We start from the raw sequence: 15536 nt of genomic DNA on the forward strand, positions 1-15536 counted from the left end.
AGCAAAATCATATGTGCTGAGATTCATGATGTTGAAGCTATTAAGTGCTTACCAAAAAATGGTTTTCCTGTAGTTAGCTCTTCTCAAATATTCCACTTTTAAAATCTCCTTATATAAGCAATAGTCTCGACAATAGTCTCCTACGTCTCCATGGCAAAGGTAACAAAGCTTGAGGAAATAAGTTTAAATAGCTAAGAGGGTTTTACATTGGAAGCAAGAACTTTCTGGTAATGACAAGTTCAGTCACCTGAAATTACTTTCAAGATCATTCTCTACTTCAACACTGGATGTTTAAAACCATTCAAACCAACAAGCTCCTCCCAAACAGCATCTTATCTTATTTCAGGCCTATTTTCCTACATTAATTACAACTCCCAAAACTAAGTAAATCTATTCTGATAGAATTACGGAAAAAGCTAAACATAAATAGGCTTAATACAGGTCAAGCCCAGGAAACCAGGATCTAGAACTGAAAACTAGTTCCCAGTAAGTGTCTTTTCTTCTCAGAAAACAGAAAGTGCTACTATTCTATGTAGCTCTCAATGGGCTCTTGCCCAGCCAGCTCATTTCCGAGCACCACCAAGGGAAATCTCAGACTCACATTTAATTCACAAATAAGTCAGACATACACTCCCCAAAGCCCATTCCCATCAATTACCAACAGAGCCCTTTCTTACAATCAGAACTGCACTCCAATTCAGTGCAGGAAGGAAGGGCCAATTTATCACAAGCTAAGAGCGGTTTCTACTTTCACTACCTCAGAATATCCCAAGGAAGTTATCAATTCAACACACAAGGAAACTGGAATCCATGTGTTAAGAAATTAACTTGGAAACTCTCTAACTTTTGAAGGTAGCATCTAGGCACAAATACAGATTCCCTGTTTTGCCTTTTTTTTTTTTTCCCTTAAACAGAACAGTTTTGTTTGTTTTCATTGATTTTCAGAGAGGGAGAGGGAAAGATAGAAACATCAACGATGACAGAGAATCATTGATCAGCTGCCTCCTGCATGCCCCCCACTGGGGATCGAGCCCACAACCTGGGTATGTGCCCTTGACCGGAATCGAACCTGGGACCCCTCAGTCCACAGGTCGACACTCTATCTACTGAGCCAAACCAGCTAAGGCCAGATTCCCTGTTTTGAAAAAGTACTAAAAGGCTAAATTTTTACTTAACAGTACTACTGTGTTCAATTCAATAAGGACTCAACACATAACATTGTTAAAAAATATTTATTTTGATCCAGTCCCCCATAAATCAATCAGTAGAGGCTCCACTCTGCCACAGATGCATCCGAGAAGAGCCCTGTGCCATTCAATTGGTGAACGTGTGAACGATGTCCCATCTCTTATGCCAGCCAGAGGGCACACCTTCCATGTTGTTACTGTCCATTGATTGCTTCCAAATCCAGATGACCAAACAGTCCTTTATCCCCAAAGTAAGCTAAAATGTTTGTGAAGAGGAGAAAGAAATTAACCCCAAAGTAAAAACTTCTTAAACATAGTTTAAGAACTAGATTTTATACATTCATGTCTGTGTTTACTCGTCTACCAAATTCAGTTACTAGAAGAGAAAGATCAATCTCATTAAACAAAAGGAAAAATCAAACATAGAAACCTATATTTAAAGAAATACAATTTTGTTAGTTTTGACAGTAGTTACCTGTCATATAAACAAAAAGGGAAATATAAGTTGAGGTCAATAAAAGATATATGATAATGATTTTCATTAACATGAAGGACTGATGAGCCCAGAAAATAAACCTGTATCATTACTAGATGTAACATCAGTAAAATTAAAAAACACATTTATTGAGTGCTTTCTATGGGTCAGACAATATACAGAAAGTTCACAACTCTTAGTTATGATCCCTATTTTAAAGGAGCTGAAACTGAGGCTTTGATATGGTTACATATTGTTAGTGGCAGAGTGGGATGTGACCCAGGTGCTCTTAACCATTAGCCCACACACATCCCAAAAGCAGTCAGCCTTCATTTCTGCCTCACCTAATTCTTACCCCAAACATTCCACCCACTAACTGGCCCAGTGATGGCGAACCTATGACACGCGTGTCAGAGGTGAAACGCGAACTCATTTTTTTTGGTTGATTTTTCTTTGTTAAATGGCATTTAAATATATAAAATAAATATCAAAAATATAAGTCTTTGTTTTACTATGGTTGCAAATATCAAAAAATTTCTATATGTGACACGGCACCAGAGTTAAGTTAGGGTTTTTCAAAATGCTGACACACCAAGCTCAAAAGGTTCGCCATCACTGAACTGCCCAACCTCCTGAATCATTTGCTGACTAAGCAACAGGATCCAGGAAAGAGATAAGAGATGTTTTATTTCTAAATCTTATTGATTAAAGATGTGATTCTTAGTAATATGGCAACAAAATTGCACCACAAAATGACAATTTGAGTATTCTGTAAAATTTTTTAAAAGTATATTTCCTTTGTCTAAGAAAAAAACCAACACTCTTCTATTTCCAATTTTCGAAAGTGTATTAAAATCTCTCATTAAAGGCCAAGTATTTATAAATACAGTTAAGATATGAAAATAAATTATTCATCTAGTAAGATCTCCTCCTCAAAGGTAATGAGCATCCAAAATAAAGAGGAAAAGAAAACCTTCCTTGGCTTTATACAGATAATGGGAACAATGATTCTCTTAATGAACCTTAGTATTGACATATTTTACCTAAACAATGTTTTACTAAAATATTGCCTTATTCATTAAAGAACTGCATTTTAAATGCGTTACCAAGCAACATTTGTTGACCACATGCAATGCACCATCCTGGGTGAGGTGCATGAAAACGAGTATTTTCCTCATCTCAAGGAACCCAACTAATTAGCAAAAAAAAACCAGACCAGTAAATCATCAACTATATTATTTATATAAGTATTACATAAATAAATTCATACATAAACAACGAACTTGATGTTAATGAACAATAAACTTTACATCAGTAAAACCCTAGCAGCTACCATTGTTTCTTTCAGGGTACAAATAAGGCAGCCTCCCCAGTGCAAACAGTACAGTATATGAAATGCTATCTATATATATAAAAAGCCAGCGACTAGAATGCGGGAATGACCGGTTGCTATGATGACCACTGCAACCAGCAAACCAGCCGGATTAGGGGGGTGGGGCTGGCTGCAAACTTCCTGCGACCCTCCCCCAGGCTGGCCCCACCCCCGATGGGTCCCCACCACCCCGATTGGCCTGCAGCCCCTACCCCGCTGGCCCTGCCCCTGATCACCCCCCCACCCCAATAGGGGGTAGGCCCGGCTGGCCAACCTCCTGCAGCCCCACCCCCCAGCTGGCCCCACCCCTGATGGGCCTCCACCACCCTGATCCGCCAGCGATCCCTCCCCCAAGCAAGCTCCACTCCTGATTGGACCCCACTCCGATCAGGGGCAGGGCCAACCAGCCCACAGCCCATACCCATGGCTAGCACCACCCCCAATCAGCCCCCACCACCCTGATCAGCCTGTAGCCCCTCCCCCCAGCCAGCTCCACCCACAATCAGCCCCCCCAAACCAATCGGGGGTGGGACTGGCTGGCCAACCTCCCGCCATCTCCTTCTCCCGACAGACCCAGCCCCAATCTGCTAATTGGGGACGGGCAGGCTGGACCTCACCCATGCATGAATTCATGCACTGGGCCTCTAGTAACTGGATAATTCTCTTCAGACGCTTAGTCAATTCTTTCCTAAACACAGATACTCCTGGAAGGAAACCAGAGATGCCCATAACGACAGAAAAGGGAGTCAGCGCCAGCAAGGCGCGCTGAGAAGACACTAAGGTGAAGAAATGAAAAAGCAAGGGCGGTTGCTCCATCTAGTTTGCAACCAGGATCAACTCTTGGTGAGATAAATGAAACCAAAAAGTACAACCAAAGGGCACACTGTGTCCCCACCTCTGCATCCCGGATCACTTGGGACACACACAAAAATGCTACTGTTCAGCATGCAGGTCCAGTCTGAAAATGGTACCACAAGATGCAAAAAGCCCACCAAGACGTCCGGGTGAGCTGACTGATTGATGCAACACTGTTGGCAGCTACTTTAGGTGCTTACAGGACAAAATATAATGTAAATATACAACAACCATAATATAAGCAGAAAATAATACTATGGGAACACAAAAACAGACTAGCTTTAGCTGGACAAAGGAGAAAATGATTTAGGGAAGAAATGACATTTGAGACTGGGCTTTTCTAGAATTACATTTTCAAATGGAAACAGAGGGGAAGGGGCATTCCAGGCCTAGGGAGCACAAGCACATGGACAAAGGCATGAAAATATACAGTTCATTCTGGAATTGGCAAACACCATCTCGCAGCTAGAGCACTGTTCCCATAGGAGAAAGAAATGAGGTAAAGGCCCAGCCGGCATGGCTCAATGGTTGAGCATCAACCTATGAACCAGGAAGTTACAGTTCAATTCCTAGTCGGGGCACATGCCCGGGCTGTGGGCTCAATCCCCAGTGTGTGGCGTGTAGGTGGCAGCTGATCGATGGTTCACTTCATCATTGATGTTTCTCTCTCTCTCTCCCTTCCTCTCTGAAATCAATAAAAATTTATTTTTTAAAGAAATGAGGTAAAGGAGATGACACAAAAATGATTGAAAATCACTATTAACAGTTTATTGCTCACATATTACTTGCCAAGTACTGTTAATACTTCACATACAGTATTCTTTTTTTTTTTAAATATATTTTATTGATTTTTTTACAGAGAGGAAGGGAGAGAGATAGAGAGTTAGAAACATCGATGAGAGAGAAACATTGATCAGCTGCCTCCTGCACATCTCCCACTGGGGATATGCCCGCAACCCAGGTACATGCCCTTGACCGGAATCGAACCTGGGACCTTTCAGTCCACAGGCCGACGCTCTATCCACTGAGCCAAACCGGTTTCGGCCACATACAGTATTTTTAATCAAGCCTCATGGCAATCATATGAACTAGTATTTTGCCCAACTTACAAAAGAGGAAACCTCATTTTAGAAAGGTTACTAGCCTCTTGGGGAAAGATACCTGTTGGCAACTTCCAGTGCTTGGAAAAATGTTCCCACAGTCTGACCCGGTCGCCCATCTCTGATAACGTCTCCTAAGGTAACATTTCTCTAAGGAAACAACTAGTCTAAGGTCAATCAGCTAGTAAATAGCAGACACATTATCTCAAGTCCCCATTTTACAAAAAAAAGGAAATGGCAGTTCAGAGAGTAAAAGCTAAGGAAAAAGGAACTTAGTGGTGATCTCTGAAAGCAGTTTTAACAAGCCATAGCATAAAGGTGAACCGTAGGAGGTTAAAGGGAGGGAGGGAAGTGAAGAAAGGTAGCAGTGAGTGAAGACCATTTATTAAAGCACTTTATTAGGGAAAAGAGAATTAACTGCAGAAATGGGCAAGTTGAAGGTACATAGGGTGCTCATCTCAGGAAAAAAAAGACCCTTTCCTCTTAGGTAAGAAAGAGGCTGATAAGGCAGAGAGGGTAGAGGAAATTCCTATCAGATGGCACTGTGCTAATTACAATAAGAGGTAAGATCATCTGAGGGAGGCCACGTGACCCAGTGGAAAGAGTGTAGGCTTTGGAGACACACATACTCATATTCCACCACCTACCAACTGTGACCTGCTCCAAAGAACTGAAGGGACCATTAGAAATATCGCATATAAAGCACCTGAAACAGTGGGTGACACATTGTTAAGTGACAGTAATATTGCCATTATTATTTTCTGCCCCTAGAAAAAAAATGGCTTCAAGTAGGAGTTTGAAGAAACTGAAGACCTAGGATGACTGATAAAAAGTCCATTAGGGCAATCCACATGAAATGTCTGTAAAACAGAGGGTCAAGTTGAAATCCCACAGCAACTGTGCAGGGGTCCTAGCCATTAGAGTGCCAGAACTATCAGTCCCTCCTAGAGAATAAACCTGCTGCTCTAGATTCTGCCTTTACATATATGTATGTACATACACACATATGAATAGTTTTCATAAGTATGCATATATACATACATGTGTCAGCATAGAAATATGTCTACTCTTTGTACCTATGCATGTGTGTAGTTTTTGCCAGTGCTTATCAAGCACTGGCAAGGTTGTTTCTGAGAGAGAAATGTGACAATGCATTTTCAGAACCGGAAGTGCTCATATAGTTGACTTATTAATCCCATGAGAATCCTATCTAATAATAGCCAAACATGGTAACTGACTGTACCTTCGCTACACCTCCCATTGGCTAATCAGTGTGATATGCAAATTAACCGCCAACAAAGATGGCGGTTAATTTGCATATACCAGCTGGGAGTGAAGCAAGCCAGGCAGCCAAAAACAAGCTGGGCGCCAGAGGCAGGAGCAAAACAAGCGGGGCGGCGGCGGGAGGCGGGGGTGAAACAAGCTGGGCCGGGGGGAGGAGGGAGGCAGGAACGAAACAAAACGAAACAAGCAGGGCCGGGGGGTGGAGGGAGGCAGGAACGAAACAAAACGAAACAAGCCGGGCCGGGGGGTGGTGGGAGGCGGGAATGAAACAAGCCGGGCCGGGGGGCGGAGGGAGGCGGGGGCGAAACAAGCCAGACATCCCCCGAGGGGTCCCAGAGTGCAAGAGGGCACAGGACAGGCTGAGGGACCCCTCCCCCACCCAGTGCACAAATTGTTGTGCACCGGGCTTCTAGTGTATTATAAGGAACTAAATCAAAACCTATAGAATCTAGGTGCATAAAAATTATATCTAGGTGCGATATTTCATTATAGGAGAAACCAAGATGGCGGCATAGGTTAACGCCGGAGATTGCTGCCTCGAACAACCACTTCAGAGATATAACTAAAGGACAGAACAGACATCATCCAGAACCACAGGAAGCCTGGCTGAGTGGAAATTCTACAACTAGGAGGAAAGAGAATATCATACCCAGACTCAGAGGAGGCGCAGTGCTGAAGTGAAATACTCAGGTGCGGAGTGCGCGCGCGGAGCGGGCTGGTGGCGGAGGGCGCGGTTGTTGTTTTCAATCGGGAGGGAGTTTCAGACTCTGAGCTCCAGATCCGGGCGAGTCTCTGGGGACCCAGACTCAAACGGGAGAAGCGGGACTGTCTGGCTTCGGTCGGAACTCGAAGGCAGCTTTCTCTCCAAGGATTGCAGCAGTTGCCGGGACTATGAGAGGCAGAGCCCCTAGGGACGGAACTGAGAGCAGCCATAACTGCTCGCTCCGGCCCGCCCTGTAGATCCCTGGGGACCCGCCCCGCCCAAGCCCGGTGCAGAACCATTTGCCGGATAGCCTCAGGCAAACGCTAGATTAGCACCGCCCTAGAGATCCAGCACAGAAGCTCTCCCACTGCAGACACAGCTGACTCTCATAGCCAGTTAGCCTGGAGGTCAAATCACCCCTGGTATTACCGACAACAATCAAGGCTTAACTACAAGACTGTGCACAAAGACCACTAGGGGGTGCACCAAGAAAAGATAAAAAAATGCGGAGATAAAGAAACAGGACACAAATGTCAGAAATGGAAGATATAGAGCTCAAAACCACACTTTTAAGGTCTCTCAAGAACTGTCTAGAAGCTGCCGATAAACTTAGTAAGGCCCTCGAAAAGACTGGTGAGACCGCCAATAAATGTAGTGAGATCCTCAAGAAATCTAATGAGACCCTCGATGTTGTGATAAAGAACCAACTAGAAGTTAAGCATACACTGACTGAAATAAAGAATATTATACAGACACCCAACAGCAGACCAGAGGAGCGCAAGAATCAAGTCAAAGATTCAAAACGCGAAGAAGCAAAAAACACCCAACTGGAAAAGCAAAATGAAAAAAGAATCCGAAAATACGAAGATAGTGTAAGGAGCCTCTGGGACAGCTTCAAGCGTACCAACATCAGAATTATAGGGATGCCAGAAGAAGAGAGAGGGCAAGATATTGAAAACCTATTTGAAGAAATAATGACAGAAAACTTCCCCCACCTGGTGAAAGAAATAGACTTACAGGTCCAGGAAGTGCAGAGAACCCCAAACAAAAGGAATCCAAAGAGGACCACACCAAGACACATCATAATTAAAATGCCAAGAGCAAAAGACAAAGAGAGAATCTTAAAAGCAGCAAGAGAAAGAAACCCACTTACCTACAAGGGAATACCCATACGACTGTCAGCTGATTTCTCAACAGAAACTTTGCAGGCCAGAAGGGAATGGCAAGAAATATTCAAAGTGATGAATACCAAGAACCTACAACCAAGATTACTTTATCCAGCAAAGCTATCATTCAGAACGGAAGGTCAGATAAAGAGCTTCACAGATAAGGAAAAGCTAAAGGAGTTCATCACCACCAAACCAGTATTATATGAAATGCTGAAAGGTATCCTTTAAGAAGAGGAAGAAGAAGAAAAAGGTAAAGATACAAATTATGAACAACAAATATGCATCTATCAACAAGTGAATCTAAGAATCAAGTGAATAAATAATCTGGTGATTATAATAGAATCAGGGACATAGAAAGGGAATGGACTGACTATTCTTGGGGAGGAAAGGGGTGTGGGAGATGCAGAAAGAGACTGGACAAAAATCGTGCACCTATGGAAGAGGACAGTGGGTGGGGAGTGAGGGCGGAGGGTGGAGCGGGAACTGGGAGGAGGGGAGTTATGGGGGGAAAAAAGAGGAACAAATGTAATAATCTGAACAATAAAGATTTAATTAAAAAAAATGTTCATTATATTATGTAAAATATTGAAAAACTGAAATACCTAAGTAATCAAAACCTGGAAAATATATAGGATATCAACTCTAATTTTAAGTGAAGACAATAAAATACTACGTATTCTTATTAGAATGATATAAGAAGTTGTATTTATCTGAATAAGGTTAAGATGGAAATATGGGAAATTTAAAACAGTTTACCTTTTAAAGTGGTAGGATGATAAATTATTGCTTTTTTAAAAAAAAATATGCTTCACTGCAACATACTGAGGATTCTCAGAGGGAAGGAAAGAGGTCAACCAAAGAACTTAATATGCGTAACCCATGGACACAGACAACAGTGGGGTGAAGGAATGGACGTGGGGAGAAGGGAGTCTGGGGGATAAAAAGGAGGAAATCTGTAACACTTTCAATAAAGATAAAATTTTTAAAAAATTAAAAATATGCTTCATTACAGTTATGATACAGTAAATAAAAATTAGGAAGGGGAGAGAAAGTACTTACCTGCTAACAGGCTAAACTGGTCTGCAAAATGCTACAGTATTCCAATAGCCCAAAACTATAACAACTGGTAAAGCTCCATTACAATGCCTACCACTACTACTCTTCTGCTTCCCAATGACCCAGTACTAACATATGAATATCTGCCCTGAAATATTTATTTGTAAGAACAGTACCTCAAAACAGTTGGTTCAGGCATTCCAGGATCTGCACCCCTCTTAAATCCTGAGAGAGAGGGGAAGGGAGGAGAGAAAAAAAAAAGAATACTAATTAAAACCCCAGCAGACAAAAAATTTACAATCAAGACTGTCTTTTTCAGTAACTAGGGTAGCTGGAATGATATCCCAAGCTACCAGCTTTATCTTGACTTACCTATGCTACAGAACAGTTTCTAATCTATTATGTCCAGGACCAATCAGTAGGGAAGACAAACTACTTTCTTCCTATTACACACACAATTTAGCACAGGAGACCCTAGCATGTACTATTTTTCATTATAAAACACTAGAGGCCCAGTGCATGACTTTCATGCACTGGGCGGGGGGCGGGGGGGTCCCTCAGCCCAGCCTGTGCCCTTTGGCAGTCCGGGAGCCCTCAGGGGATGTCCAACTGACAGCTTAGGCCTGCTCCCTATAATTGTCAGTTGGACATCCTTAGCGCAGCTGTGGAGGTGGGAGAGGCTCCCGCCACCGCTGCTGCGCTCACCAGCTCACCAGCTGTCAGCCCAGCTTCTGGCTGAGGGGCACTCCCCCTGTGGGAGTGCACTGACCACTAGGGGGCAACTCCTGAGCATGTGCCCCTGGTAGTCGGTAGGCATCGGTCATTCCGCTATTCGGTCTATTTGCATATTACCCTTTTATTATATAGGATTATTATATAGGATATTCACGTTATTATTTAACAACCTAATTAAAAGTCTATTCTTATTATAAGCATGATTAAATAAACCTTAACATTCAGTTTTGTTTAACCTAATCAAGTCAATATTCTTATTACAAGTATGATTAATTAAACCTTTTACCATTTAAAATGTTTATTAGCACTGGCCAGTGTGGCTCAATGGTACAGTGTCAGCCTATCCACCAAGGGGTCTCAGGTTTGATTCTTGGTCAGGGATTGCATGTCGATCCCAGGCCCCCATTTAGGGTGGGTGCAGATAATAATGTGCCTCTCACACATGAATGTTTCTCTCTCCCTCTCTCTCTCTAAAAATTAATGGGAAAATATCCTCTGGCAAGGATTAATAAAAATTTTTTAAAATATGTTTATTAATTAATTGGACAACATATATTAATTTGCTGAAATAATTTATTAAGATTAGAGTTGGTGTCAAGAACTATGAGGGGTATGAAATTTTATCCCATTTTTCAAGACAACAAACTTGTCTGCCATATTCCTAGTCAGAAACAAAGAACCATTTATTACTCCCAGCTACAGCAATAGTCAGAGTACCATCATATCAGAGACAACCCTGCATTAGGGAACCAGAGTCTTTCATAATGGGCAGTAAGCATATCTCCCCTTTGTTCTGGAGGGAGATACTATTGTCCAAGGCTGTTCATTCTACAAACACATCCTTAAATAGATAACATGGAGCAAAGGTAGTCAGAGCTTCTGTTCACAAGAATTGTAGAAATTCAAGAAACTGTGGAAAACTGTCTTCCAACAGATGGCTCATTAAAATCTTTTTGTTGGTAAATGTCCAAACTGATTCTTTATTATGTCCTATTTTATAGCACTATAATCCCACTGTACTCCTTGAAGTCCTAAAAAAGGTATGTTTTAACCTAAACTACACAAGAAAATCAATCTACAATTGCAGGTTTTAGTAAGAGGTGAGATGGAGAAGTAAAAGAAACAACCTGGAAACTAGGTTAGACATTATAGTGTAAGAAAAAAGGCCATTAACAAGAAGTACTGAAAAAATAGCCTCAACGTCAATCTCAACCTGAGTTGGATGCTAGGGTGAAAATACCACAATGGTAATCCTAGGAAAGAGAATATAGCCAGCGCACACAAAAAGGAAAACAAATTCTAGGATGGAAAAGAAAAGCATTATCTACTCTTCAGACCAAAGCCCTTGATGCACAGATTTTAGCAACCAGCCACAGCTTTCTGGAAAGTAGAAAAGGAATCTCAAAAAGAGGAGGAATAATAAACAACATAAACAGATCCAGAGACAGAGAATCATTGATCAGAACGTCAAACCTCAGAGCGAAGGTAGGGGAGGGTGGTGGTAAGGGGGAGAGATCAACCAAAGGACTTGTATGCATGCATATAAGCCTAACCAATGGACACAGACAACAGGGGGGTGAGGGCATGAGTGGGGGCGGGGGGGGGGGGGGAGAGTGGGTAATGGGGGGGATAAGGACATATATGTAATACCTTAATCCAGGGGTCCTCAAACTTTTTAAACAGGGGGCCAGTTCATTGTCCCTAAGACCGTTGGAGGGCGGACTACAGTTTATTTTTTTTATTTTTATTTTTTTTAAAGGTGTAAATGTGGATGTTTATTTTTTAAAAAAATATTTTAGTAAATCTTTATTGTTGAGATTATTACATTTGTTCCTCGTTTTTTCCCCCCATAGCTCCCCTCCACCCAGTTCCCACCCCACCCTCTGCCCTTACCGCCCCCCCCACTGTCCTCATCCCTAGGTGCACAATTTTTGTCCAGTCTCTTCCCGCATACAATTTAAAAAAAAACTAGTCGGCTGCTAAGCAACAGGCAGCGGCTGCGGGCCGGATAAATGTTTTCGGCCGGCCACATGTGGCCCCCGGGCCGTAGTTTGAGGACCCCTGCCTTAATCAATAAAGAAATTAAAAGTCAAAAAAAGTTTCCAGGTTCAATTCCAGTCAAGTACCTTGTACCTTGGTTATGGGCACATCCCCAGTAGGGGGTGTGCAGGAGGCAGCTGATCGATGTTTCTCTCTCATCGATGTTTCTAACTCTCTCTCTCCCTTCCTCTCTGTAAAAAAGAAAAAAAAAATTCAATAAAATATATATATATTTTTAAAAAGGTAGATGAAAAGACTTATAAAGCAACAAAGAAACCACAGGACAGAGACCAAGAGCAGTCAACAACAGGACCCCACATACACAATGGAAAAAGAAAATGGCACAATGAAGGGGAAGAATCAAAGCCCCCCTACCTTTCTTAGCTAAAAAGAGAGCTGGTCCCACTGTCCCACCAGCCAAACTGGGCCCTTCCACCATCTGAAAGTCAGGAAGAGGGGTAACAGCATAGACCAGTGATGGCGAACCTTTTGAGCTCGGAGTGTCAGCATTTTGAAAAACCCTAACTTCACTCTGGTGCCGTGTCACATATAGAAATTTTTTGATATTTGCAACCATAGTAAAACAAAGACTTATATTTTTGATATTTATTTTATATATTTAAATGCCATTTAACAAAGAAAAATCAACCAAAAAAGTGAGTTCACGTGTCACCTCTGACACACGTGTCATAGGTTCGCCGTCACTGGCATAGACTGTAACAGTAACCTGTCAATTATTTAATCCTTGATACTTAAAAAAAGTCACTAAAATCTTGGAAAGTAATGCTTAAAAAAAAAAGTGTTCAAAATAAGGGAGGAAAAAGATCTTTTTTAAGCCCTGGATACGTAAGTATTCCCAGACTATCAGTTGGCTTGCAATTCATGGGGAACATCCAGCATGATCAAAGGCTCTTGTACTTTCTTAGGCAAGGCACCTAAAACAAATAGGAAGCTAAAATCATAGGATTTTGAAGTGTGAAACTGAGTGTTAGAAAATGTCAAACGTGATGCTCAAACTGACAGCGCTGGGGCTGTTTCCTTCCCATCATGTTGCCTGCGTCGGGCAATAAGATTAAACAGAAAAGAAAAAAAAAAAACGACGCAAGTTTAGAAACAAGATAAAGTCCCAATGTGCAGCCCTGGATGAAAAATAAATGCCTGGGCACTTACAAATCTTTGTAGTACAGCAGAAAGGTTAAGAGTACGGGCCCTGCCCTGACCTGTTTAGCTCAGTGGATGGAGCGTCAGCCTGCGGACTGAGGAGTCCCAGGTTCGTTTCCGGTCAGGGGCATGTACCTCGGTTTCGGGCACATCCCCAGGAGGGGGCGTGCAGGAGGCAGCTGATGGATGTTTCTCTCTCATTGATGTTTCTAACTCCCTCTCTCTCTCCCTTCCTCTCTGTAAAAAATCAATAAAATATATTTAAAAAAAAAAAAAAAGAGTATGGGCCCTGATGGCCTGCCTGAGCTCACAGCGGTGTGGCCTTCCGGCAGGGAACCAACTTCTCCGCGGCTCGGCTTCTCGCTGTGCAGTGGGTCCCAGAATAAAGTCACCCCCGCCCTTCTTGGCGCAGAGGAGGAAGCACGGCATCCAGCAACTACTGTCATCGTCGTGCTTCCAGGCGGTGGCGTGTCCGCGTCACAGGCCTCTCTCGCACCAGGCCCACCTGGACAGGTGAGGACGAACGCCCTGAAAACCCACCTGGTGCCGGAGTGCAATGTGTGTCGCTTTCACATACTGTTCCTTAGTCCCTCTCACTCTCCCAACAAGCCTGCAAAGCATGTCACCTCCGCTTCGCAGATGGAAAAGCAGAAATGGAGGGATTGCGTGGCTTGTTACAGGCCATAGAAATACTCAAAGGTCGAACCGGAACTCGCACTCATGTTGGACCGACCCCACTGGCCCCGACGGCCTCAAAGGACCTGAAACGTGACACAGCGTGGCCACATTGCTCTCTCCCGCCCCAGAAGCCAAACATGGAGGCGCCGCCTCCGCACTCCCCGCCCGCCCGTCTCCTCACGCGCTCTTCTCCCACTGACCCAGGTAAATCACGAGAGGGATAAAGCCCCAGCGGATGGCGAACTGGCCGCCCTTGAAGAGCTGCTGCAGCCTCTGCTTGGCCTCTTTGCTCAGCTTCACCATGGTGACGGCCCGGGCGGCGCTGCGAGCACCCACTGCCGCGGCGGAGTCCTCCCTCCGAGGAAAGAGAGGGGTGTGCGCAGGCGCCACACGCGACTTTTACGGCACGAGTCGTGAGCGTCGCCAGCAGAGGTCGTAATTCACCGCCCGGAACCCGCCTCGCGCCGCCGCGGCGCTGTCTATCACAGGCGCATGCGTGGTCGAGTCTGCTCGCTGTCCGAGGCTCAAGTTCACCTCCAGGTTTAGGAACCGCCTGGTTTCGCCGGTTGCAGGATTCCGGAGGCTCTGTTCTTTCCGTTCGGAACGCCGTCTCTCTGTTCACCGCCTTCTCCATCTTTTCAAGTGCATCTCCACGTGTTCCCTGCCTGACATAGAAGAAGCATTGTATTCAAAAGGACTGGGTTTTAGGATAAAAGATTAAAGATCCATTGTTCCTTGAAGGCACCATATTCTCTCTTATCTCTTGCTGTTGCCTCTGCCAGAAATGCCTCCCCCCCCCCCATTTTTAATATATTTTATTGATTTTTTTTTTTTTTTTTACAGAGAGGAAGGAAGAGGGATAGAGGGATCGATCAGCTGCCTCCTGCACACCCCCCACTGGGGATGTGCCCTCAACCAAGGTACATGCCCTTGACCGGAATCGAACCCCGGACTCTTCAGTCTGCAAGCCAACGCTCTGTCCACTGAGCCAAACAGGTCAGGGCCCCACACCCCCTTTTTAAAGTCCACTCAAGTCATCTCCTCCAAGATGTAATCTACCTTGTTTTGCTCCTGGCCCCTGTCCAGGGCAAGATGAGCACTTCCTCACGGTGCCTCCACTCTCTCCGGTTGATTTATCAATATTTATTTATGTGACATTCTTCCTAAATAGACTACAGATATTATGTCCCCAGTGACCGTGTATATTACACTGTAGAATTGGCCAACTTGAGAATATTTTCCTCAAGCTGTGAGAGATACAAGAACTCTTTCCATTGTCCTGGAGCAACACATATGATTAAACTAAAAACTTGCCTCTTTCAACATGTCATATAGTTGGAATCACACAGTAGGTGAACTTTTGGGATTGGCTTTCTTTCACTTAGTAATGTCTATTTAATCTCTCTCCATGTCTTTTCTTGGCTTGATAGAGCATTTCTTTTTTATTATTATTATTCAACTTATTGGGGTGATATTGGTCCACATGAACATGTGGGTTTCTATGTTACAAGATCTGTATATTGCACCGTGTACCCACCACCCAAGTCATATCTTATCCTGTCACCTTATGTTAGGACCGCTTTCTCCCCCCACCACCTTCCCTCTGGCAACCACCACACTGCTGTTTGTGTTCACGAGTTTCCGTTTTATATCCCACATATAAGTGAAATCATATGATTCTTAGCTCTTTCTGACTGACTTATTTCACTTAGCATAGTGTT

General features: G+C 43.5%; 1 protein-coding gene across 2 annotated transcripts; it reads right to left on the reverse strand.

Moving 5' to 3' along the window:
• Positions 1-1213: 1213 nt before the first annotated feature.
• Positions 1214-14558, reverse strand: TOMM7 (translocase of outer mitochondrial membrane 7). Of its 2 annotated transcripts, XM_059712531.1 has the most exons (3): positions 14016-14195; positions 9378-9426; positions 1214-1443 (listed from the first exon to the last, which is right to left on the reverse strand). In XM_059712531.1, exons 1-3 carry the CDS (start codon positions 14116-14118, stop codon positions 1428-1430), a joined length of 168 nt encoding a protein of 55 aa, XP_059568514.1. In that variant the 5' UTR covers positions 14119-14195; the 3' UTR covers positions 1214-1427. The 2 variants fall into 2 exon arrangements, with proteins under 2 accessions (XP_059568514.1, XP_059568512.1); XM_059712529.1 differs by lacking the exon at positions 9378-9426 and having other exon boundaries at positions 14016-14558.
• Positions 14559-15536: the final 978 nt, after the last annotated feature.

Source organism: Myotis daubentonii, chromosome 10, assembly GCF_963259705.1.
Source record: "Myotis daubentonii chromosome 10, mMyoDau2.1, whole genome shotgun sequence".
NCBI classification, from domain to species: Eukaryota; Metazoa; Chordata; class Mammalia; order Chiroptera; family Vespertilionidae; genus Myotis; species Myotis daubentonii.

What these genes read in the sequence shown, in the direction of transcription:
- TOMM7 (XM_059712529.1), bottom strand. Translation starts at nt 14,449, where the DNA reads ATGGAGAAGGCGGTGAACAGAGAGACGGCGTTCCGAACGGAAAGAACA.